Source organism: Hypanus sabinus, chromosome 7, assembly GCF_030144855.1.
Source record: "Hypanus sabinus isolate sHypSab1 chromosome 7, sHypSab1.hap1, whole genome shotgun sequence".
NCBI lineage: Eukaryota > Metazoa > Chordata > Chondrichthyes > Myliobatiformes > Dasyatidae > Hypanus > Hypanus sabinus.
The window spans coordinates 170,866,792-170,891,976 of NC_082712.1; the positions used below are offsets into that span (position 1 = coordinate 170,866,792).

General features: G+C 39.2%; 2 protein-coding genes across 8 annotated transcripts in view; both read right to left on the reverse strand.

The window, feature by feature from the left end:
• LOC132397387 (uncharacterized) overlaps window positions 1-1,853 on the reverse strand; it is a 92,332-nt gene extending 90,479 nt beyond the window's left edge. Inside the window, exon 1 of one of the 2 annotated variants that reach the window (XM_059976095.1) lies at window positions 1,574-1,853. In XM_059976095.1, coding sequence (XP_059832078.1) covers window positions 1,574-1,705 — 132 coding nt within the window. In that variant the 5' untranslated portion in view covers window positions 1,706-1,853. The remainder of the gene's footprint in view (window positions 1-1,573) is intronic. The other variant, XM_059976094.1, reaches the window with a different exon arrangement.
• Window positions 1,854-5,310: 3,457 nt separating this feature from the next.
• qser1 (glutamine and serine rich 1) overlaps window positions 5,311-25,185 on the reverse strand; it is a 146,564-nt gene continuing 126,689 nt past the window's right edge. For 3 of the 6 annotated variants that reach the window (XM_059976113.1, XM_059976114.1, XM_059976115.1), the window contains exons 10-14: window positions 21,481-21,621; window positions 18,403-18,500; window positions 14,777-14,923; window positions 8,506-8,601; window positions 5,313-6,633 (exon numbers count right to left, since the gene is read on the reverse strand). In XM_059976113.1, coding sequence (XP_059832096.1) covers window positions 6,493-6,633; window positions 8,506-8,601; window positions 14,777-14,923; window positions 18,403-18,500; window positions 21,481-21,621 — 623 coding nt within the window. In that variant the 3' untranslated portion in view covers window positions 5,313-6,492. Of the gene's footprint in view, window positions 6,634-8,505; window positions 8,602-14,776; window positions 14,924-18,402; window positions 18,501-21,480; window positions 21,622-25,185 lie in introns of all 6 variants that reach the window. The other 3 variants (XM_059976116.1, XM_059976112.1, XM_059976111.1) reach the window with 2 other exon arrangements.

The window sequence follows — 25,185 nt, forward strand, 5'->3', positions numbered from 1 at the left end:
TATAATGGGTACAGATTGGGTTAATGCAAGCAGGCTTTTCTCATTGTGGTTGGGCGAGACTAAAATCAGGTCACAGGTCAAGGACAAAAGATGAAATATTTAAGGGGAATTTCTTCATTCAGAGGGTGACGCAAGTGTGGAATGAGTTACCAGTGGAAGTGGTGGATGTGGATTCAATTGCAACGTTTAAGAGAAATTTGGATAAGTAAGTGGGTGGTAGAGGTATATAGTCCAAGTGCAGATAGAAAGAGGCCCTTCAGCCCATCTAGTCCAATGCTGCAGCACCCTATTACAGCACAATAACTTAATATTCTAACAGTGATTCTAGATCAAATAGTAAACTTAAAAATCTAACTGAACAAATTAAAATACCAAGAAATCCAGAGCATCACATGCTATTCACAGTACTCACAGACATAATTTCTTAATTAACAACATCCTGAGATGTTCTTGGAATGTCCTTGGAAGTAGGCAGTAGAAACTAGATGGCAGTTTAAATTGTTCGGCATGGACTAGATGGGCTGAAGGACCTGTTTCTACGGCCATGTATTTTTGAAATTAATTCCAGCTTCTGATTTAACAAACTTTCCCCTTACATTTCAGTAATTCATTAGGTGCTAGGTTAATTCTCACGAACCAATAACTTGCAAACACATTTGTTTGTCAGAAACACCTTGCTTAAAAGGAAACATTACTGCATCGTTGGCTTGTATTCAAGGCAAGTTTTCACCCTCCCAGAGCTCGCCTACATGGAGACATTACAACATGAATAATATAATATAATACTGAACATTAACGAGACGTGAGTCACGAAGCCTCTAACAGCCAGACAAAATAACAAAGGAACCATCGCAATAATACTCCACTTGGTACAATTTAACAAGCGTTTCCTTTTCTTAAGGGGAAGGAAACTTAAAATATTTCTAACTCTACCCTAATTGCAGCTCACTGAACCCTGACAGTCGAACAAAACTCGAACACGATTTGGCCCACCTACGTTATTCAAAACAAAAGTGAATTGGGTTTCACAATAACCAACTCAACTACGCTAAATGAAGCCCGAGTAAATCCCCCTCTGGAGAGTTGGGCAATCATTCAGAACACGGAACAATCACACCCACAATAAAGGGGTGTGTGGGGGGTAGCAAACACCCTCGAAATAACAAATGAAGGGAGAAAGGTGGCAATAAACACCCTTACACAATACGTGGTCAAAAGGATCAGAAGTGGGGGTGGGGAGGAGAGCCATGGGAAATAATATACAGCAACTACAAAGGTTGGATCAATCCTCCCCTTCCCAAAGCATGAAAGCGGGTTAATCAGAAATCCATGGGGACATTCATGATTCCCACACCGACACCAACACACCCGGGGGTGGGGGGTGGCGAATGCGAATCGAAGTTCAGGCAAAGGCCAGAAGATTAATCACAGGGCCTGGTGCCTTAGGCCTCGGTACCGTCGGCGCCCTGGCTTGGCCAGAACCTGGAGACAACTCGGGGGTCCGGCGCGACGGTCGCTACCCATCACCCGTATAACAAGGCCTCGGATCCGGGGCCTCGATTGCCGGCCTTACCTCGATCTCGAAGTCCGGCAGCGCAAAGGCAGCGCGGAACAAGGAGCAGAAGTGAGCGATGGCCGGTACCTCCCACCAGGAGCGCAGCCTCTCAGCCGAGACGCGGCCTCTCACACAGCCCGGCTGCGCCATGATGCCGCCGCTCCCATTCGTTCCCCCGACGGGCCACCAGCAGCACGGGCCCGTAGTAGCCTGTCGGGGCCCCCCCTGGGCTCCCTCCCTCCCGCCGCTCAATGCCTCGTGTCGTCGCCAAGCGGCCGCCGTCTCCCTCTGTGACCGGCGGATGGCCCCGCCCCACCGTCCCTACCACCCGCCCGCTGCATCGACCGCGGGGAGAGAAACTACGGCGCCCAACCGCCTGGCACAAAACACACCTAACATAATCCCGCACTCAGCGCTGCATTCGAATTCTGAAATATGATGCGTTTATCAGTCTTCACTTGCTATCGCGTTAATGCTTATTAAGTGCCACTGCTCTGCTTCTCAATTTTCAGTCCCCCCCCTCTGGAGGAGCCGTGATGGTGAGGTCCCATGCGAGCCGGAAATCGACCCGTTACCTTTGGAAGTCCAAGCCGGCCGGCGCGAGGCGCTAGGATCCGAACAATTGCGGCGGAACTGAAGTTGCAGATATTTCTCGTGGATGTTTTATATCCCCCTTATTGCAAATTCATAACGGTTGAGAGCATGTGAAAATAGCAGCCTACGAGACACTAAACAATGACCGCCCGGAAAATAAAAGATTGATGTCGCTGTCAATCCTAGCCACTCCCGCCAAGTATAATGGTTCCACAATAGATAGTGGCTTAAACCCACTCTCGGTCCAAGGGCTACTGAAGAAGATAGCTATTACTCGTCCTTAGAGATAATAATGCAGGCTATTTCATGTTGTTTGTGAACTATGTTTTCTTGTCGTTAGGCATAAAGTTACTTTGAAAAAGATATAAACAAGAATGTGATGCAAAATATGGTGGGATCACTTAAATACCAATGTCACCAGTAAATATTTATGTCCTGTAACACGCACAAAATGCTGATCAGGCAGCACCAATGGAAAGGAGTACAATCGACGTTTCCTGCCGAAATGCCTCAGCAGTCTTCCAATATCAGGAAATGACTCATTTACTTCTCCCTGGTATTTACAAGGTGTAATGAGATGGTACACAATAGAGCTGGCATGAGCTTGTGGTCGACATTTGGGATGAAGAGTGTTTTTGGATATGCATACATTCATCCAGACAACATATTCAGTTCTGCTCCCAACTTGTATGTATTTCCAGTGTCAGAAGAATCAATTGTTGCACAACATTCAGCTCTTGTAACTGCAATTTTCAGCTGATGCAGGTTCAATTTCAACATTTAAGAGAAGTTTGAATAAGTATACGAATGAGTTGGGTATGGGCCAGGTGCAGGTTGATGGGACTAGGCAGTGTAGCAGTTCAACACAGGGCCAAAGGCTCTGTTTCTGTGCTGAAGTACTCTATGATTGACTTAACTGAGTTTCTGGTTAATGGTTATCCCCAGGATGTTGATGGTCAAGGACATGGCAATCTGATTTAATATAACAGGTAAGTGGTTGGACTTTTTAGCTAGTGCATGGCAAATACATTATTTACCACTTTTCAGCCAATACTTCAATGACTCTTCAATTTTCCTGCATACAGAATGTACTACTTCATTTCTTGACTACACAATTATGCAACAATCAATAAACACCCCAATTTTTGACATCATGGGAAGAAAGTCGATGAGGAAGTAGTTTGAAGGCTGTTTGGCCTAGAACAGCAGTAGTTGGGAGTCCCTGCATCAATATCATAGCATTCAGATGACTAGCAGTTAATAACCAGAACATAGTTTTAAAAGATAACTATAAGAAATACAGAACTATTTGTCCAACAGCAACTCCCTCGAAGAACAATGTGATAATGATACAATAATTTGCTTTCAGATAAGACTGGGTTGAATGTTTGCCAAGATACTAGTGTAACTTCCTACTAAGGGCCCTGTGAACTCAGTAAGACAAAGGGAGTCCCAGTTCAATTTTTCATTGATATGTCACTAGTAAGCTGGTTGGCAATTTGGGTGGGGTTTCCAGAAGATAAACAAGACTGGAGACATTATGAATTAATAGAACATAGAAAGTAATGTGGAAAAGTGCAAGGTCTCCTAGATTTTTTGTTAAAAAAAATAGAATCTTTTTTTTAAATGGTGCAAGAGTGAAAGCCTCAAAGAAAGCTTCTATCCCACTGTTCACTCTTTAACATCACATAGAGCACTAAAGCTCAAAAACAAACCCTTGCCCTATCTAGTCCATGCCAAATTACTATTCCGCTTAGTCCCATCAACAGACACGTGAACAATTGCCCTCCATACCCTTTGCATCCATGTATTTATCCAAACTTCTCTTTAATATTGAAAATCAAACATTTTATAAGTGTGAAGTGGTTCATTTTGGTAGGTCAAATATGATGGCAGAACATAGTATTAATAGTAAGACTCTTGGCAGTGTGGAGAATCAGAGGGATCTTGGGGTCCAAGTCCATAGGACACTCAAAGCAGCTGCGCAGGTTGACTCTGTGGTTAAGAAGGTGTATGGTGTATTGGCCTTCATCAATTGTGGAATTGAATTTAAGTGCCGAGAGGTAATGTTGCAGCAATATAGGACCCTGGTCAGACCCCACTTGGAGTACTGTGCTCTGTTCTGGTTGCCTCACTACAGGAAGGATGTGGAAGCCATAGGAAGGGTGCAGAGGAGATTTACAAGGATGTTGCCTGGATTGGAGAGCATGCCTTATGAAAATAGGTTGAGTGAACTAGGCCTTTTCTCCTTGGAGCAAAAGAGGATGAGAAGTGACCTGATAGAGAAGTATAAGATGATGAGAGATATTGATTGTGTGGATAGTCAGAGGCTTTTACCCAGGGCTGAAATGGTTGCCACAAGAGGACACAAGTTTAAGGTGCTGGGGAGTAGGCACAGAGGCAATGTCAGGGGTAAGTTTTTTTTTAATATAACGCAGAGAGTGGTGAGTGTGTGGAATGGGCTGTTGGCAACGGTGGTGGAGGCGAATACTATAGTGCTTTTAAGAGGCTTTTAGATAGGTACTTGGAGCTTAGTAAAATAGAGGGTTATAGGTAGGCCTATTAATTTCTAAGGTAGGGACATGTTCCGCACAACTTTGTGGGTTTTCTGTGTTTCTATTTTCTTTGGAAGTTTGTTCCTCATTCGCATAACCCTGAGTGAAGAAGTTCCCCTTAAATATTTCACTTCACCCATAACATATGATCTCTCATTATAATTGCATCCACCCTTAATGGAAAAAACCCACTTGCATTAACCTCATCTATACCACTCGAAATCTTGAACACTGGCAGCCTTGGTGACAAAGATAATGAAGGAGGAAAAGGGTCCATTGCTGCACTGTGTGGGCAATTTTTTTGGGATTTAAGCTCATTGCCCAAGACAACTTTAGATGCTGCAGTCGTAAAGCTGAAACACTGTCTCTTACAGTGGAAAGAGTACTGCAATCTCACCAAAGACACAACCTTAAAATAAACTGAAAGTTCATGTAAAATATTCCATGAAATGTTAAACATTATTTATAACAATACATTTAAAAGATAATTAAAACAGCAAAGCCTTTGAGAAGAGGAAATTAAAGGTTTAAAAATTTAAGAGTTAATTTAATAGAGTAAAATATTATTGATTCATAGAATGGGAGGTAACAATTCAATAGATAACCTTCAGAGTAAGAGTATCATTCAGTGCAGCCAAATAAAGTAGTGAAATTAAAACAACTTTTGCAAATATCCTGCACCTAATGCTGAATTATTAACTACTTAGCATGGCGCAACATTAAAAAAATAGATATTTTTGCAGGTTTAGTAGGAAATTTATTTTCATGTATCAGAAAATAATTGAAATGTGTAACACAGCTACACTTAAAAGGCAAAACTAGTCCAATATGCATATCTGGTAAACACTGAAGCAAACTGTATTAACAGGAATTCAGAATTGTAGTTTACCTCAGTATATAAAGTATACAATATGTGATCAATGTAAGTGAAAAGAATTTACTGGAAACAATGAAAAGTGTATTACAAAGATACATGAACATAATTCAAACCACAATATTTTCTCTGAAAAATACAATTATTGATGTGATAAAATGTACAATTTTTTTGAAGAAATATGGATAAAGGAAAAATAATTTTTTTCTTCAAATTGGGAAAATACATGTGTTCATCACATTTTCCTGTTCAGAATTGACAGTCATTGGATTGCACCAACTCTACATCCAGTTTCCTGAATTACTATCTTCAGTCTGTAAAGCAAGTGTTACTTTCTGATGACAAAATTTACTTTAAAGAACGTCACGGCACATCAACTTTCCTTACATTGTGTATAGAAATATGGTTGGCAGACATTCGGAAGATCTGGTTGTCTCCAGATTTTGGGTCCTGCAAATCAGTAAGTGTCAAGTAATCAATTTTAAAGCATTTCTTGTAGAACAGAAGTTTCCTAATATGTTTAAACTATATTAATAAGAAAATCATAATATACTTAGTGCATGCCTTGCCATTTTGATCGGTCACAAAAGTTTTTTTTTAATGTTTTACTTTTTTTTGTAAATAACCATTACTCAATACCTCAAGTTCATGGAATACAAATAAATCAAAAACATTGGCATTATAAAAAAAAATGTGGTTACAGCTGTAATAATTACTTCCAATGTCAAAACGTGTTTTTTGGCCACTATGACCATTTAACTGTGGGCCAAAATCCAAGGTCCATTAAAACCCATGAGTGCCAGTATTGTGAGCTTAGTCCTAGCATCAACAGGGGTGCAAAAGTTCATGTTGATACGTCCCATTATATCACTAGTGCCATTGATACAACTGGTGAAAAAATCTCCTTATGTACATTATAAACAGTTCTGCTGTGCTTGTGTCAGAAGGTCGCCAAATTTTTCAAAGAGATCCTCCACCCATTTCTCATTTTCCATGCATTGCTGGATTGTTTCAACTTGTCCTAGATCTTTGTTCTGCTTTAGAATGGATGACGCCTGTTCAAGTGGTTGAAAAAATAAATGTTACAAATTTTAAAGAATGCATATCACACATCTTTGCAAATATGAATAGGTGTATACTTTCACACATTTGGTAACTGACATTTCATGAATCAAGTTGCCTCTGTTCAATAGACTGTCTCATGTTGTTGCCAATGGCAACAAAACTATCTCGTTATAATGATGACACACAAAAGTGACAACATCCAGATTTCTAAATGACAGAAATTTAAAGTGAAAATCCTTAAGTTACTGATATAGCTGTCCCCCAGACTGTATGTTTTTAAACCACCCCCACTAGATTAATGGAAAATCATGTATAAAATGAAAACATACTGAATCTTACAGCTCGAGTATCAGAGATTTAATCAAAATCTCAAGTGTCATCAGTGTGCAGCTTGCAGGTTCTCCCCATGACGCCCTGGGTTTCCCCTGCATGCTCCAGTTTCCGCCCACACCCCAAAGTGCTGGTAGGGTAATGGGCTATTCTAAATTATCCATTGTCTAAATGGGTCATGGGAAAAAAAAATCAGGCTGTCATTGAGGAGAACAGATCTCAGGGAATAAGGAGGAAAAATGAGACTGCTCTTATTAAATGGGATGAATGGTCCCTATCCCAGAAACAAATATGAAAAATATACAACATAAAAAAATGAAATACCTCAAACTACAAACAATAAGGTTGAGTTTTTAAAAATATGTACTAAGATACTGCAGACATTTAAAAAAATTCTTAATATACCATTATGAGAATTATATTATGTTCATTTTTTTTCAAAATACAGTGGATCTTAAAATAACTTTAATTTGAACAAAACCTGATATATCAATTTTTACCTTAATTTTATGCAGGTAATCCATTCTTTAAGTGGCGCTTTGTAAAATAGTTAGGAATTACAAAGATGTGCTTTTCCTTTCTACTTTGCTGCCTTCAAAAATTAGTCAAAAGTAACTGACTGCTAAATCAATTTGATGACATCACTGTTACTGGCTGTGAAAGATCCCTTTGAAAGCCTGACAGCAACCAACACTGGAAAAGGGAAATACAGGCCAGAAAAATCCTTAGGTCTTTCCGGTCAGCATTATTCAAGGTCAATGACAATCCATGCCACTTTGTTGCTAACCACAAAATTCGAGCCATATTAGGAAATTAAAGTGAAAACAAATGCATGCATAATTACCACCTCAGCAGAGTTTCTGAATTTTAATTTACAGTACAAATATACTTCAAATAGGTTACTTAAAAATGTAGGCTGAAATTCAAAAAAGAACACATCTTAACCACCATTGGCTTTCAAATGTGCTTTTTCCAGGAGAGAATCCTAGTGGTCATTTTAAATTCTAGATGTATTGAATAATCCTGGGATCTACTTAGTTGAAATCTAACAATTTAAGAGTCTGACCAAGTCAGAATCAGAGAAGTACAATGCATAAACAGGCCCCCTCATCCAGTCCAAGCTGAAACCATTTAAACTGCCTACTCCCATCAAGCTGCACCAGGACCGTAACCTCCCCACTACCCCTACTATCCATCTACCTATCCAAACTTCTCTTAAGCATTGAAATCGAGCTTGCATGCACCACTTGTACTGGCAGCTCATTTCACACCCTCACCACCCTTCAAGTGAAGAAGTTTCCCCTCATGTTCCCCTCAACTTTTCACCTTTCACCCTTAACCCATGACCTCTGTTTGTAATCCCACCCAACCTCCATAGAAAAGCCTGTTTGCATTTATGCTATCTATATCCCTCAATTTTGTATGCCTCTATCAAATCTCCCCTCAATCTTCCATGTTCTAAAGAATACAGTCCTAATCTATTCAATCTTTCTTAGTACCATTGTAAATGTTCCAGAGCTTAAAAAACTCACCTCTTTCTTGCATATCAGGTAAGTATGATATTTATAGTGATGAAGGGTGTGATATAAAGTACAGCACTGCAATTTCTCTTGATCTACAGTAAACTCCTACAGTTAAAATACAGAAAAAAATTCAAAGTAAAAAAAAATCACAACTTCTTTTGAAAAATTAGCACTTAGCAATGGTCATAACAACACATGACACAATTTGATCAGATGGTAGCACAGCAATGTAATCACTTTTCAGCATCAGTGATCACTGGTCAGGGTTAGATTCCCACCACGGCTATAAGGAGTTTGTATGCTCTCCCCATGACCACATAGGTTTCTTCCGGGTGCTCTGGTTTCCTCCCACCCCTCAAAGACATAATTAGGGTTGGGGTTGGTGAGTTGTGGGCATGCAATGTTAGCACTTGAAGCATGGAAACACTTACAGGCTGCTCAACACAATCTATGCTGATTTGATTTTATGCAAATGATGCATTTCACTGCATGCTTTGATGTGTACGTGACAAATAAAGCTATTCTTTAATTACAGGGAAGATCAAGACGAAGATATCATTTTATACTTTTTTTTATTCATTATCAGTACAACCTATATGGGAGGTCATAAAAATAAAATCTGAAATACTGCAGATCATGATTTCTAGCAGAACAGAAAACATGACAGTCAGAAATAGGAAGGGATCAATCACTGTGCTGGGAGTATCTATAGGCCCCCGAATAGCCCTCGGGACACCGAGGAGCAGATAAGCAGGCAGATTTTAGAATGGTGCAGGAAATACAGGGCAGTAGTTATGGGTGATTTCAACTTCCCTCATATTGACTGGCACCTCCTGAGTGCAAGGGGGATAGATGGGGCTGAATTTGTCAGGTGTGTTCAAGAAGGATTCCTGACACAGTATGTGGTCCGGCCGACGAGAGGAAACTGGATCTAGTTCTGGGTAATGAACCTGGTCAGGTGACAGACCTTCTGGTGGGGGAGCATTTTGGCGAGAGTGACCACAACTCCCTTAGCTTCAGCATAGCTATGGAAAGGGATAAAATCAGACAAAATGGTAAAGTGCTTCACTGAGGAAAGGCTAACTTTGAAGGGATGAGGCAGGAACTAGCGAGAGTAAATTGGAAACAGATGTTCAAAGGGGAAAGCACAGAAGTAATGTGGGAGAAGTTTAGGGGCCACTTGAGCTGGGTGCAGGATAGGTTTGTCCCACTGAGGCAAGGGAAAAATGGTAGGAAAAGGGAACCGTGGCTGACAAAACATGTGAGGCAACTCGTCAAGAGGAAAAAGGAAACATATGTTAGATATAAGAAGCAGGAAGTAGGAGGCACTTATGAGAAATATAGGGTAGCCAGGAAGGAGATAAAGAAAGGACTTAGGAGAGCTTGAAGGGGGCATGAGAAGGCCTTGGCATGTAGGATTAAGGAGAACCCCAAGGTGTTCAATGCGTATGTGAAGAATAGGAGGATGGTGAGAACGAAGGTGGGACTGCTAAAGGATAAAGAGGGCAACATGTGCCTGAAGGCAGAGGAGGTTGGGGAGGTACTAAATGAATACTTTGATTCAATATTCACAAATGAAAAGGATCTTGGTCAGGATGAAGTCGAAGTAGAGCGGGCCTGTGTACTGGACAATGTGGCGATTAAGGAAGAAGAAGCGTTGGATCTTCTTAAAAGCATTAAGATTGATAAATCCCCAGGGCCGGACATGATACACCCCAGTTGTTGTGAGAATTGAGATAAGAGATCGCAGGAGCATTAGCTATGATCTTTGAATCCACTTTGGCCACAGGGGAAGTGCCAGAGGACTAGAGAATGGCAAATGTAGTTCCCTTGTTTAAAAAAGGTAATAGGGAAAAACCTGGGAACTATAGATCGGTGAGTCTTATGTCAGTGGTATGCAAACTAGTGGAAAGGATTCTTAAGGATAGGATCTACGAGCATTTGGAGAAATACAGTCTATTCATGGATAGCCAACATGGCTTTGTGAAGGGAAGATCGTGCCCCATGAGCCTGATTGAGTTTTTTGAAGAGGTAACAAAAATTAATAAGGGTAGGGCAGTGGATGTGGTCTACATGGACTTTAGCAAAGCATTTGACAAGGTCCCTCATGAGAGACTCATCCAGAAAGTCATGAGGCATGGGATCAGTGGAATCTTGGCTGTTTGGAAAAGAAATTGGCTTAAAGGAAGAAAGCAGAGGGTAGTTGTGGAAGGAAAGTATTCTGCCTGGAGTTCGGTGACTAGTGGAGTGCCGCAGGGATCTGTCCTGGAACCCTTGCTATTTGTGATTTTTATAAATGACCTGGATGGATGGATGGTGGAAGGATGGGTGAGTAAGTTTGCGGATGACCCGAAGATTGGAGGAGTTGTGGATGGAGCTGTAGGCGGTCGAAGGTTACAAGAGGATATAGACCGGCTGCAGAGTTGGGCAGAAAAATGGCAGGTGGTGTTCAATCCGGACAAGAGTGAGGAGATGTATTTTGGAAGGACAAACCAGAAGACTGAGAACAGGATTAATGGTCAGTTACTTAAGAGTGTGGATGAACAAAGGGACCTTGGGATTCAAATCCATACATCCCTCAAGGTCAATGCACAGGTTGATAGGGTGGTTAAGAAGGCCTATGGGATGCTAGGCTTCATTAACAGGGGGATTGAGTTCAAGAGTAGAGAGATCATGTTGCAACTCCACAAATCTCTGGTGAGACTGCACTTAAGAGTATTGTGTTCAATTCCGGTCACCTCATTATAGGAAGGACGTGGAAGCTATAGAGAGGGTGCAGAGATTTACCAGGATGTTGCCTGGCTTGGAGAACAAGTCATATGAAGCAAGGTTAGCAGAGCTGGGACTTTTCTCTTTGGAGCGTAGAAGAATGATAGAGGTCTACAAGATTATGAGAGGCATATATAGGGTGGATAGACAGTACCTGTTTCCCAGGGCACCAACAACAAACACCAGAGGCCATATGTACAAAATTAAGGGAGGGAAATTTAGGGCAGGGGAGACATCAGGGGGGTAAGTTGTTTGTTTGTTTGTTTGTTTTTTTTTTACACAGAGGGTTGTGAGTGCCTGGAATGACTTGCCAGGTATGGTGGTGGAGGCTAAAACATTAGGGGTATTTAAGAGCCTCTTGGACAGGCACATGGATGAAAGAAAAACAGAGGGTTATGGGGTAGTGTGAGTTTAGTACTTTTTTAAAGAACTATATGGGTTGGCACAACATGGAGGGCTGAAGGGCCTGTACTGTGCTGTAGTGTTCTATGGTTCTATGACAAGTCTTTTGCAATGTACTATTTAATTTTTTTTAACCACTGAATAGCAGTTTCACAAACACTCAAGTAAATTTAACAACAGAAATAGTCTTAGGTATGTACTGCAGAAGGTCATACCCAAGTAAAATATCAGCATACTTTAGAAATGGTTAGAAAAGGTATTTTTTTGATGGCAGGATTTCCAAATCAGCTGTGGTGAATGAATCCAGCAAGGAAATTGTGAGCAGTTCTGGGTCCCTTAACTAAGAAAAATTGTGTTGATATTGGAAAGGATCCAGAGAACGTTCTCAAGAATAATACCAGGAATAAAAGGGTTAACCTATGAGGAGCTTTGATGGCTTGCTGGGATTCAGAAGAATCTCATTACAGATAGAGAGGATGTGGAGAGAATGTTTTCTATAGTGGGGAATTGTAAGACTGGAGGGAAACAGCCTCAAGATAAAGGGACATTCCTTTAGAACAGAGATTGGAGGAGTTTCTTTAGCCTGTGGAGTCTGTGGAATTAATTGCCACAGACGGCTGTGGAGGCCAAGCCTTTAGGCATATTTAAAGCAGAGATTGATAGGTTCTTGATTAGTAAGGGAATCAAAGATTACAGGGAGAAGGTCAGAAAATGAGGCTAAGAGGGATAACAAATCGGCCATGATGGAATGGCAAAGCAGACTCAATGGGCCGAATGGCTTAATCCACTCCTACGAGGAGTGATTGATAAGTTCATGACCTAAGGTAGAAGGAGTCAATTTTAGAAAACCTAGCACGTTTATTTTTCAACATAGTCCTCTCCTACATTTACACACTTAGTCCAGCAGTCATGGAGCATACGGCTCTTGGGCCTCCAGAAAGTGTCCACAGATGCGTGATTGATAACTTCGTGGCCCAAGATAGGAAGAGATGAGTTATACAGCTCTTGTTACATGCAGATCCAGGTCAACTCTTTGAGTGATTATGCAGAAAGTTTGAAGTTAATAACTCATCTCCTTCTGCCTTAGGCCACGAAGTTATCACCCCTGATGAGTTATTAACTTCAAACTTTTTGCATAATCACTCAAAGAGTTGACCTGCATATGCATGTAACGAGAGCTGTATAACTCATCTCCTTCTACCTTAGGCCACAAACTTATCAATAACCCCTGCTATGGACACTTTCTGGAGTCCGAGATCCGTATGCTCCACAACCACTGGACTAAATGTGTAAATGTAGGAGGGGACTATGTTGAAAAATAAATGTGCTAGGTTTTCTAAAATTGACGCCGTCTACCTTAGGCCACGAACTTATCAATCACCCCTCGTATGACTAAGAAAAACGGTCCAATGGCTATTTTTCTTGTTTATAATGTACATCCTTTCTTTGGTGCTGCTCCTAGTGTTAACAATGCATCTGCTTAAAAGATAATTGGATCCCCTTTAAGCAAGCCTCAGGAGTCACTACAGGACTGTACATGAGGTGATATAATAACAATAATAACATTCATGGAACACTTTTCATACAGACCATGTATGGGATAACAAGAAAATAAAATAAAAAATAAAAATGAAAAGACAAAATAACATTAGTTAAATGCAAGGTTAAATAAATAGGTTTTGAGCTGTGTTTAAAAGTGACAACTGAGTATGTATCTCACAGTTTTAGCAACTGAATTCCGCTGTTCAGGAGCGTAGTTCAAAAAGCCTGCCATTGAGAGAGATTGTTTAAATTTAAGAGACTGATATGATTTATTTGATAATATTATTCATACTTTGTTTTGGCTATAAACAAGATGGCATCTCTTCCTAATTTGTATGAAACATAACACAAAGAATCTCAGTAACAAACTTAACCTTTTAGTCCCAGGCTGCCATATAATTATAGTGGACGAACTGATAGAAATATTATCACTCAATGGTAAAGCTTGATTACCTTTGTACAAAAAGAAATAGATGGCAAGTTAAATTGGTTTAACACTTTGAATAATTTCTGCAATAGAACTGAATGGGGCCCATTCTAAACTTTTCAATTGTACATTTGATGTTGAATGGGACCAAGAAGGACTTGATCAACTGTATTTCACAAAAAAAGTTACTTGGGCAATTATACTATGCAAACAAGGGCTTTATAGTTTTGCCATTTTATATTAGACATTGGATTAGAGTTTAATTTTAATGATGCAAAAAGAAAAAGCGCATGAGGGAAGAAAAAAGGGAAGTGGTTAAGAGAAAAGTAGTTTTACTTTTTTTTTTGCAGCCTGAAGTCTGATTCATGTTTTAGTTTGTACTTCCATGCAGTTTTTTAAAAAATTACTTTCCATTTCTTCTTGGTCTTAAAAACTACTCCAATCAGAAGGTCAGTACTTATATGCACCAAATCAGGGCTTGATTTTTTGTGCAGACCTCGTATAAAAACAGCTTGTGTCGATATTTAACTTAGCACAAACAGCACAACTGTTGTGACTACTCAAAAGCTCAAATGTGCACATGCGTCACTTTCCTTCCCCACCTGAGTTCTCTCCCCTCAATAAACAAACATGGGTTGTTTTCTCAGCTCCACTGCCACAGATCTTACGCTCAACATAAGCATTTATCACTCCAGTGCACACACCTGAGACTCCCTGCTCATCAGTTATACCTATTCTGCAATGCACAGCAGTGTTCATTTTATCAGATAAATTCTGATCAGCAATAGAACTTTACGACCATCTTCCATTACCCAGTACCAAAGAGCTAATCTGTGCAAAACTAACAAAACCTTTACTTAAATCTAAAAATCTTAAATTTCCTGTTTCTTCACTAATCTCTCCTTCAAGATGACATCTTGATGTGGCAGACTGACCAGTGGCTAAAGGATTTTACTATAACTCATTTCATAAATTATGACTTCATTTATATTTCAATCAATGAAGGTCTCAGGTGTGGAATAAAACGTATTTGGGGGTATTTTAATGATTCATCTTTAACACAGAACTTTATCAACATTTAATAACCATTAATTCAGAGGGAAAAAATCACTAAAGATAAAAGTTTGCAGCAGACCTTACCTTTGAGCCCTTACTATTCTGTTTTAATGACTGGAGCGTTTTCTTGTTGTAATTTTTACCACTCATTTTAATTTTGGTCAAATTGGAACTGCCACCCTTTGTTCCTGGGACACATACTGTTAGCTCAGGAAAATTCTCCAGTGCAGTCTACAAAACAAAACAGATACAATTCAGAACATTGAAAACTAGAACACGAGAAACACAGAACCAATTAAAACTAACAATACCCAGACTCATAAGATTTGTGAAAACTGAGTTGATGAGTTCAGTTCATGATCTTTCATCTGATCTAAATTCAGAAGAAAATCAGAATTTTTTAAAGAAGCTAAAAAGCAAAAAGACTGTGCCTCAAAGAAGAGCGTGGGTTTGTTTTTCTTTAACATATTCTATAATTATTTTACAAGAAATTAAGATGAATTTGGATTAAGTCAAAGAAAGTGTAGGAAACAAAATGCTGAATTGACCACACCACTATTACATACAGGAAAAAAAACATTATTTTCCACGTCAACAGCATGAACTTACACACATTTTAAAGAACACAAGAAATATGGAAGTAATGTGAAGCTCAGTGAGATGAAAGCACCAGGTGGAGTAAGTTCATAGATAGTAGTGAGGAAGGTTGTGAAAGGATTCAGTGGGAAGACCAGTTGCAAATATGGGCAGGAAAATGGCAGGGGTGATTTAGTGTGGATAAGTTTGAGGTGTTACACTTTGGGAAGTCAAACGTAAGAGGAAAGCATATGATAAATGGGCCCTTAAGAGCCACTATGTACAGAGGGTTCTCAAGTTGCAAGTCGAAAGCTCCCTGAAAGTGACATCACCAAGTAGGTAAAATGGTAAAGAAAGCTTGCCTTCAGTCAGGGTGTTGAACATAAATGTCAGCTGTATAAAACTTTGGTTAGGTCACATTTGGAATATTGTGCGCAGTTTCTGATGATCACATTACAGAAAGAACATGAGGGTACTGGAAACAAGTGCAGAAGAGATACACCAGGATGTTGCCTAGATCAGAGAGTACTAGCTACAAAACAAACCCCCAGTGGTTATGATCACTCTCCCAACAAGAGCCAAGGTAAGCTTTAAGTACAGCACTTTATCTTCCACCTGGGAATGATTTTGTCTTTGAGATTTTGAATTTAACTATTTCAGATAATTTTTGTATCAGAACTGGCCAGTTCTGCTTTAAAGTTATCCATCTGCAATGGTAAACTCAGTGTTTCTCTCTCCACAGCTTCATATGCTGGGCATTTTCAGAATTCTCCCAATCTGCATTTCAGTTTTACTAAGTCACTTTGTTTTTTTTCCTATCATTTCCTTTCACGTCCCTCACTAATCTGTCAGATGGCTCAGCAAATGTCACCCAGATATGTCTGGCTTCACTTTAGAGAAGGAGTTCCCAAACTGGCATCCACACACTCCTCAGTTAATAGTATGGCTCCACGGCATAAAAAATATTCTGAATCCCTGCCTTAGAGGTATTCCCTTTTCAATGCCTAGCAATGCCTCTCTTTCTTATTTTCTCTGGAACTTAAATCCAACCTTTCTCAATTTCTGAGTTCTGATAAAGGATATTTAGACTGAAATGTTAGCTCTTTTGCTCTTTCCAAAGATGTTATGTGACCTGCTGAGTGTTTCAAATATTTGCTGGCTTTGTTTCCAGACTTCCAGCATCTGCAGCAGTTTGATTTTCAAGACTTTCTTATTGCAGATTCCTGGGAGAGGCTGAAGTAGCAGCACCACAAGTTAACAATGACAGTTAATCATTTCAAATTCCTAAAAAGACTAAATTTACTCATAAACACAAGCAATCCTGCAGATGGAAACCTAAGGCAACATACAGAAACTACAGGAGGAACTTAGCAAGTCAGGCAACAGCTATGGAGTTGAATAAACAGTTGACATTTTGGGCTGAGACCCTTTATCAGGACTCAGGGTTGCCTGACCTGCTGAGTTCCTCCAGCATTTTGTGCGTGTTGCTCTAAATTCATTTTGTTCCTTTATTTGCCAATCGTCACCTACATTTAAAATTTAACACCAGAATTTCCTGGTACTTTGTATTCTTCTGTAAATTAACCTTTGGTTTATTGATACAGGAGTACAGGAGTGAGGTATGCTAACTAGTGGAATGATGTCATCTTACTCAACATCAGTAAGACGAAAGAGCTGATTGTGGACTTCAGGAAGGGTAAGATGAAGAAATGCATGCCAATCCTCATAGAGGGATCAGAAGTGGAGAGAGTGAGCAGTTTCAAGTTTCTGGATGTCAAGATCTCCGAGAATCTAAGCTGGTCCCAACATATCAATGTAGTTATGAAGAAGGCAAGACAGCAGCTATACTTCATTAAGAGTTTGAAGAGATTTCACAAGTCAACAAATGCAACCAAAAACTTCTATAGTTACATCGTGGAGAGCATTCTGACAGGCTGCATCACTGTCTGGTATGGCGGGGTTATAGCACAGGACTGAAAGAAGCGGCAGAAAGTTGTAAATCTAGTCAGCTCCATCTTGGGCACTTGCCTACAAAATGCCTAGGGCATCTTTAGGGAGCGGTGTCTCCGAGAGGCAGCGTCCATTATTAAGGACCTCCAGCACCCAGGGCATGCCCTTTTCTCACTGTGACCATCAGACAGTGGGTATAGAAGCCTGAAGGCATACACTCAGCGATTTTGATCAGCTTTTTCCCCTCTGCAATCTGATTCCTAAATGGACATTGAAGCTTTGGACACCACCTGACTTTAAAAAAAATACAGTATTTCTGTTTTTGCACATTTTAAAAAACTATTCAATACACATAATTGATTTACTTATTTATTATGTTTTATTTATTACTTTTTTTTCTCTCTGCTAGATTATGTATTACACTGAACTGCTGCTGCTAAGTTAACAAATTTCACGTCACATGCTGGTGATAATAAACCTGATTCTGATTAATATGGCAAATTCTGCAAATTCAGAAGGACTCTACAGAGAGTGGTGTGGACAGCCCAGCGCATCTGTGGATGTGAACTTCCCACTACTCAGAACATTTACAAAGACAGGTGTGTAAAAAGGGCCTGAAGGATCATTGGAGACCTGAGTCACCTCGACCACAAACCGTTCCCGCTGCTACCATCCCAGAAATGGAACCGCAGCAAAATAGTCAAGATCAACAGGCTCCGCATCAGCTTCTTCCACCAGGCTATCAAACTGCTTAATTCATGCTGATGCAATTGTATTTCTGTTACTTTGACTATCCAGTTGTACATAATACATAATATTTATTATAAACTACTATAACTGCACATTTAGACAGAGACAAAACGTAAAGATTTTTCCCCTTCATGTATATTAAGGATGTAAGTAATAAAGTCAATTCAGATCAAAATTGTTTATCACTTCAGTGTTATGCACACAAAGAAATCTTTGATCAAATCAGTTTCACAACAGATTTTCTTCGATTCCTATAATGAAACATCATTATACTAGCATCAACTAGTCTCTAAATTGTTAAAATGGAAATAGTAACTAACTTACTTATTTGAAGTAATATTCAAGCCTGTGAATGAAGACAGCAATTGTAAAATATAATGAGGGTGACATAATTTTCAAAGACTCGTAAATGTGATCTTTAATAAAGTTCTCACCTTGAGTGCTGGCTGCAATGGAAACTTAGAAATCATTCGCTTCTTATTCTCATTCAGCATACCATCAATCTTCCTCATATGTGGCAAATACATTTCATCTGTAAGCAATCAAAAAACAAAGTCCTATTTTACCAAACTTTCAAGTTCTATAATGATATCCGACAATTAAGTATTATTATAATACTATCAAATGCTCTCTGTAATTAAAGAGTGAATTACATCGCTGCAAGGCCACTTCACTGGGCGGTGAACCTAACTAAATCTAGGTTTCAACCTCTTTAAGGACAATGAACCAAGCTTCATATTTATAACTGAATCCTAGAAAATCTACAGCACAATACAGGGCCCACAAAGCTGTGCTGAACATGTCCTTACCTTAGAAATTACCTAGGGTTACCCATAACCCTCTATTTTTCTGAGCTCTATGCACCTGTCCAGGAGTCAAGGATCATGGCTGATCCTTCTCCCCCCATCCCCATCAGTCCCACTCCCCATAACCTTTGATGTAGAGTCCAATCAAGAACCTATCAAGGTCTACCTTAAATACACCCAATGACCTGGCCTCCAAAGCTGCCTGTGGTAATAAATTCCACAAGTTCACCACACTCTGGCTAAAGAAATGTCTCCGCATCTCTGTTTTAAATGGACACCCCACTATACTGAGACTGTGCTTTCTTGTCTTAGACTCCTCCAACATAGGAAACATCCTTTCCACATCTAATCTGCCTAGGCATTTCAACATTCGAAAGGTTTCACCAAGAGCCATTCTCATCTTTCTGAATTCCAGCGAGTACAGACCCACAGCCATCCAATGTTCCTCATATGATAACCATTTCATTCCCGGAATCATCCTTGTGAGCCTCCTCTGAACCCTCTCCAATGCCAGCACATTTTTTCTTAGATGACGAGCCCAGAACTGTTCACAATACTCAAGGTGAGACCTCACCTGTGCCATATAAAGCCTCAGCATCTCATCCCTGTTCTTGTATTCTAGACCTTTGAAATGAATGCTAACACTGCACTTGGCTTCCTCACCACCAACATAATCTGCAAGTTAACCTTTAGGGTATTCTGCACAAGGACTCCCAAGTCCCTTTGCATCTCACACTTTTTGGATAGTCTGTACATTTATTTCTTCTACCAAACTGCATGACCATTCATTTTCCAACACTATTTCATTTGCCACTTACTTGCCCATTCTCTTGATCTGTCTAAGTCCTTCTGTAGCCTACCTGTTTCTTCAAAACTACTTGCCCCTCCACCAATCTTTGTATTATCTGCAAATCTGGCAACAAAGCCATCTATTCATTGATATACAGCATAAAAAGAAGCAATCCCAACACTGATCCATGTGGAATACCACTGGTCACTGGCAGCCAACCAGAAAAGGATCCTTTTATTCCCACTCGCTGTCTCCTACCAATTAGCCAATGCTCTACCCATGTCAATAATTTCATGGTAATACCATGGCCTCTTAACTTGGCAGGCAGCCTCATATGTGGCACCTTGTCAAAGGCCTTCTGAAAGTCCAAATATAAAACATCCACTGCATCCCCTTTATCTATCCTACTTGTAATCCCCTCAAAGAATTTCAACAGGTTCGTCAGGCTTGATTTCCCTTTAAAGAAACTATGCTGACTTTATCTTAACTTGGCCTGTGTCACCAAGTACTCTAAAATCTCATCCTTAACAACTGACTCCAACATCTTCCCAACCACCGAGGTCGGACCAACTGGTTTAATTTCCTTTCTTTTGCTTCCTCCTTACTTAAAGGATGGAGTGACACTTGCAATATTCCAGTCCTCTAGCATCATGCCAGAGTCCAATGACTTTTGAAAGATAATTAATAATACACCCATAATCTCTGCCAATACCTTTTCCAGAACCCTTAGCTGCAGAGAAATTTCTTTAGCCAGAGGGTGGTGAACTTGTGAAATTTATTACCACAGGCAGCTGTGGAAGACAGGTCATTGGGTGTATTTAAGGCAGAACTTGATAGGTTCTTAATTGAACACAGTATTAAATGTTATGACAAGAAGGCTGAGGGGAAAAAATAGAATCGGCCACAATTGAATGACAGAGTAGACTCGATGGGCCAAATGGCCTAATTATGATCCTCTGACTATGGTCTATGATAGTTCATCTGGTCTGGGTGACTTAGGTCTTTCATCTTTTTGAGCACTTTCTCCCTTGTAACTGCACTCACTTCTCTTCCCTCACACCCTTCAACATCTGGCACACTGCTAGTGTCTTCTACAGTGAAGACTGATGCAAAATACTCATTTAGTTCATCTGCTATCTCCGTGTCCCCCAATATTATTTCTCCTGCCTCATTTTCTAGCAGTCCTATATCCACTCTCATCTTTTTTTACATACTTGAAAAAGCTTTTACTATCCACTTTGCTTGCTAGTTTGTTTTCAGATTTCATCTTTTCCTTCCTAATAATTCTTTTAGTTGCTCTCTGTAGGTTTTTAAAAGCTTCCCAATCCTCCATCTTACCACTTATTTTTGCTTTGTTGTATGCCCTCTCTTTTGATTTTACACTTTTTTTCCTAAACTTACATCATTTAATAATATCTTTTCACTTCCTATAGACACAGCTCCTAAACATCAATCCTTGCAGGCAGTCTCTCCACAGTGAGCAAGAGTGCTGGATGGATGCAAGAGCATCACAGGAGATCAGGAATTCATACCAGATTACCAGCACAAATGCATACAGTCCTAGTGGATCTCCTTTTCTTATTAAATACAGGGACCGGGTGCACATCTGTGAACATTTTGACCATGAGCACCAAAAACAGATCAATGCTCTACAAGATGATGCCAAGGTATAGATACAACCACCAAAAGAATCAATGAAGTTGCTCTTAATTGTTCTCTGAACCCTGAGAACAGTTTATTTCCCAGGGCAATTAATGGCTGGTCTTGCCACCAATTATAAATCAAAGTGCATAATCAGAGATGCTGTTCCAAGAGTTAATAATAATCATTGACCACAACAGCTAAAAGGGCTGAGCAGGTATTGCTCCTATAAAGCATGTAAAAATCAGAATCAAACATGGAACATCAATACTGACCATTACTTTGTTCGGATGCCTCAATCATGTCAGGATCCAAGGCTGTACTCACAAGCAGCTCCACATAGTTCTTAAATGTCTCTTTCATTGTTCTGGTATTCAAGAAACGAGCTACATATTGAGTTGCTGGAGGAGGTCGTTCTAAAATAAATAATTATTAATAACTAAATTAGTACAGATTTAGAAACATAATTCAACATGTCTACCATCCATGAGTTCAAATATAGTAAGACATAAGATATATTTTACAAAATGCAATATTATTTTCAGCTTACATAGACATTGGTCCTAACTTCTGAGTGAAAACAGCATTTTCCCAGGCAACTAACCGTGAATTGCTTTGTAATATAATGACTTTATAATGATACATAAAGATGAAAGTTCCAATGTTTGGATGATTACACTCCACAAATGAATTCTTCATGCAGTTCATGGAGAAGTTACATAAATCATCAATTACTTATCATAGGCAATCTGCACAACCACCTTCAGATTAACCCAAGGCGCAGAGCATTTCCCCATTCACTTTCAAAGGAGGGTCAACAGCAAGAGATTATACTATTCATTTACTTGAATTTTATTTTTAAACTCTTCATCTAAGTTCTAAGATTTTGAATTTTATACAGTCAGCCCGCCTTAACCGCAAGGGATTGGTTCCGGGACCCCTCATGGATACCAAAATTCACGGATGCTCAAGTCCCTTATTCAACCTGTCTCAATGTGGTGGACCTTAGGATCCAGTGGAACCCAAGACATTATTTAACCTGTCTCAGTGCGGTGGACATTAGGACCTAGCGGCAGACAGTGTTTCTGTTCACGAAAATAATCACGATAACGATTGGAAACAAAGTGGAAATAATAAAGCGATCGAAAAGAGGTGAAACGCATTAGAAAAGCATTAGGCTGTGTCGGTCAACAATCGGAACAATTTTAAAGGATAAAGTGAGAAAGGCTGTGCCCCGATGAAAGCTACAATTATTACTAAGCTACGCAGTGGTTTAGTCATTGGTTTGGGGGTTTTGGATTTTTGATTCTCCACATCAACCCGGCACGGTGGACAGCGTACTCGATAGCAATCTGGCTCGAACTCGTGAACTTCCCAAGCCCAGTGCTGAAACATGCGTTCTGAAGTGTTTTAAATGCATAGAAAGGCAAAATATATACTATATATGAATGCAAATGTTTGACTGACGCTGAATAATACCGGATGTACCTGTTCCAACTTACTTATTAAGAGAACTGATATTTTTTCGATCCCGATCCACGATAACCCACGCACATCCTCCCGTATACTTTAAATCATCTCTAGATTACTTATAATACCTAATGTAAATGCTATGTAAAATAATTGTTACACTGCATTGTTTTGGGAATAATGACAAGAAAAAAAGTCTGTACATGTTCGAACAATAAGTACTGGAAGAGCACTTCCGGATTTTCGCGATTTGTGGTTGGTTGAATTCGCGGATAAGGAGGGCCGACTGTATTTTAAAACATTAGTTTTAATTGTTTTAAAAAGTGTGCTGAAAATTTTCAGTGTATTTTTTTGATAATTCTAGCCAAGTCACAAGGTGATGATTGTCCAACTAATTTTAATAGGAGCAACATGGTACATTGTCAGTGTAACACTATTACAGTGCTAACAAACTTAAATGTTTTAAAAGTTACGAAATGATCCGGATTTAATTCCCACCTTAGTTTGCAAGGAGTTTGCAAATTCTAAAGACTACATGGGTTTCCTTCAGATGTTCTGGTTTCTCCCACATTCTAAAGATGTACGTATGGGTTAGTAGGTTAAATGACCACATGGGTGTAACGGGCAGCAGACTTGTTGGGCTGGAAAGGCCTGTCACTATTGCTGGACCTCTTGAAAAACACAACTTTCAGGTAAGGCTTATTTTGGATCTCCCTTGAACACATTATTCAGTAGAAATTGTTGATGACGTTAACATGAGAAATCCAAAGAGCTCTTTTCCACATCCTAAAGTTATTTTGATTGCTCCTAGCAAATGTGATTTTTAGTTAGAAATTATGGAAATGTGTGGGCATCTTATAATTGATTGCAAATTCTGGGCTGAAGTATAATGGAAACTATATATCACAATGATATTTCCTCTGAATATTTGCAAATGTCTGATTATTTCAAGTTTAAAAATGCATAATATCCATTTAACAATGCTAATTTTAGTGAAAACCAAGTTAACATATGAATATCCTAATACTATATATTGTTGGACAACTGCAATGCTTAGGTAAATATTTCAGTTGATAGTTTCAGGGAAACACAGCAATGAAAAATTTTCCCCCATTAGTTCTTTTCTTCAATAAACAATGCAATTGAAGATGTTTCCTAACATTTTATTCAAAAATTTACAATTTTTGATGAATGCAGAGCTTAAAGTAACCACCATCACCACCACGGTATACGGACCAAGGTGTATTGGTAATACAATTGCTGGGTATTCTCCATGTATGAACAGGGAATATTTATGTTATTTATTTCAATAAAGTGTCTCAACTCCAATTTCAAATTGGCACTCACTACATGATGCACATTATGGGAAATGATTTTTGATTTCCCATAATGTACATTGTTACAGAATGAAGGAGACTGTCAATCTTCTTAGTTATAGCAAGAACTAAATATAATATTAGATTTGAAAGCTCATGTTCGATAGTTCAATTTTTTCATTAGAAGTATAAATGTGTAAATGGAATGAATGATACTTGAATATTGTTTTACTTGCCTCAAAATGGAACATACTACTCCTAACTACAATGAAACCTTCAAAAGTAGGAAGTATGAAAGGGGAACTTCTCTATTTTTAATTGTGTACTTAATTGTTGATACTGAGCTTTTCTATTTATTGGCATTATCCTTGAAACACTTCCATGGTTAAGCAATGGAGCAGGTAGATAAAGGTTCATTTCTGATAGTGAAAACAGTTATCAACCTGAGCAACATCATCTTAAACACTGATCATCACATTACAGGCCCTGCTCAGACAACCCATATCAAGACTGCTTTTAGAAATGGTTTTCACCATGTAGTAGCAATTGGTAAAAGTAACCATAAGCAATAAAGTTTCAAATTTTGTCATATTCAAATGTAGACAGGCTGTTGACAGAGCATAATTTAAATACTAAACAAATGATATCGAAACATTGTGATTCTTTGCAGAGTTGTAAAGGCTGAAGAAACTAACAAGGCAAGTACACTATTGGATATATAGAGATAGAAATATTTTAAACAATGAATACCTAAAATTGCATAAATAAAAAGCATCTAGCAGTAAATTTTAGTGGATGCTACAAACCTAAACTAAAAGCAGAAAATACTAGAAATGGTCAGCAAGTCAGTTACTCTGAACTGATCAGAAACACACGTTATCACAAAAATAATCCATTTCAAAATATAAAGGGAGAAGAATTAATGAAGTACATTGAGAGTAGACAAAGATGCAATTTAAATGATCTGTAAAATCACAAGATTACATTAATATAACATTTAGAATGTAAGTGGTAGAACAAATGGTAAATAAAACAGTGCAATATGGATAGTACAGCACAAGATCATGCCTTTCTAAGCATGATGCCACATTAAGCTAATCGTTCAGTTTCCACGTGATCCATATCCAAATCAGAAGTGGTGATGAATCTGCAAATCGTGGGGGAGATTGCAAATCTGGCTGAGTGATGAGAGGG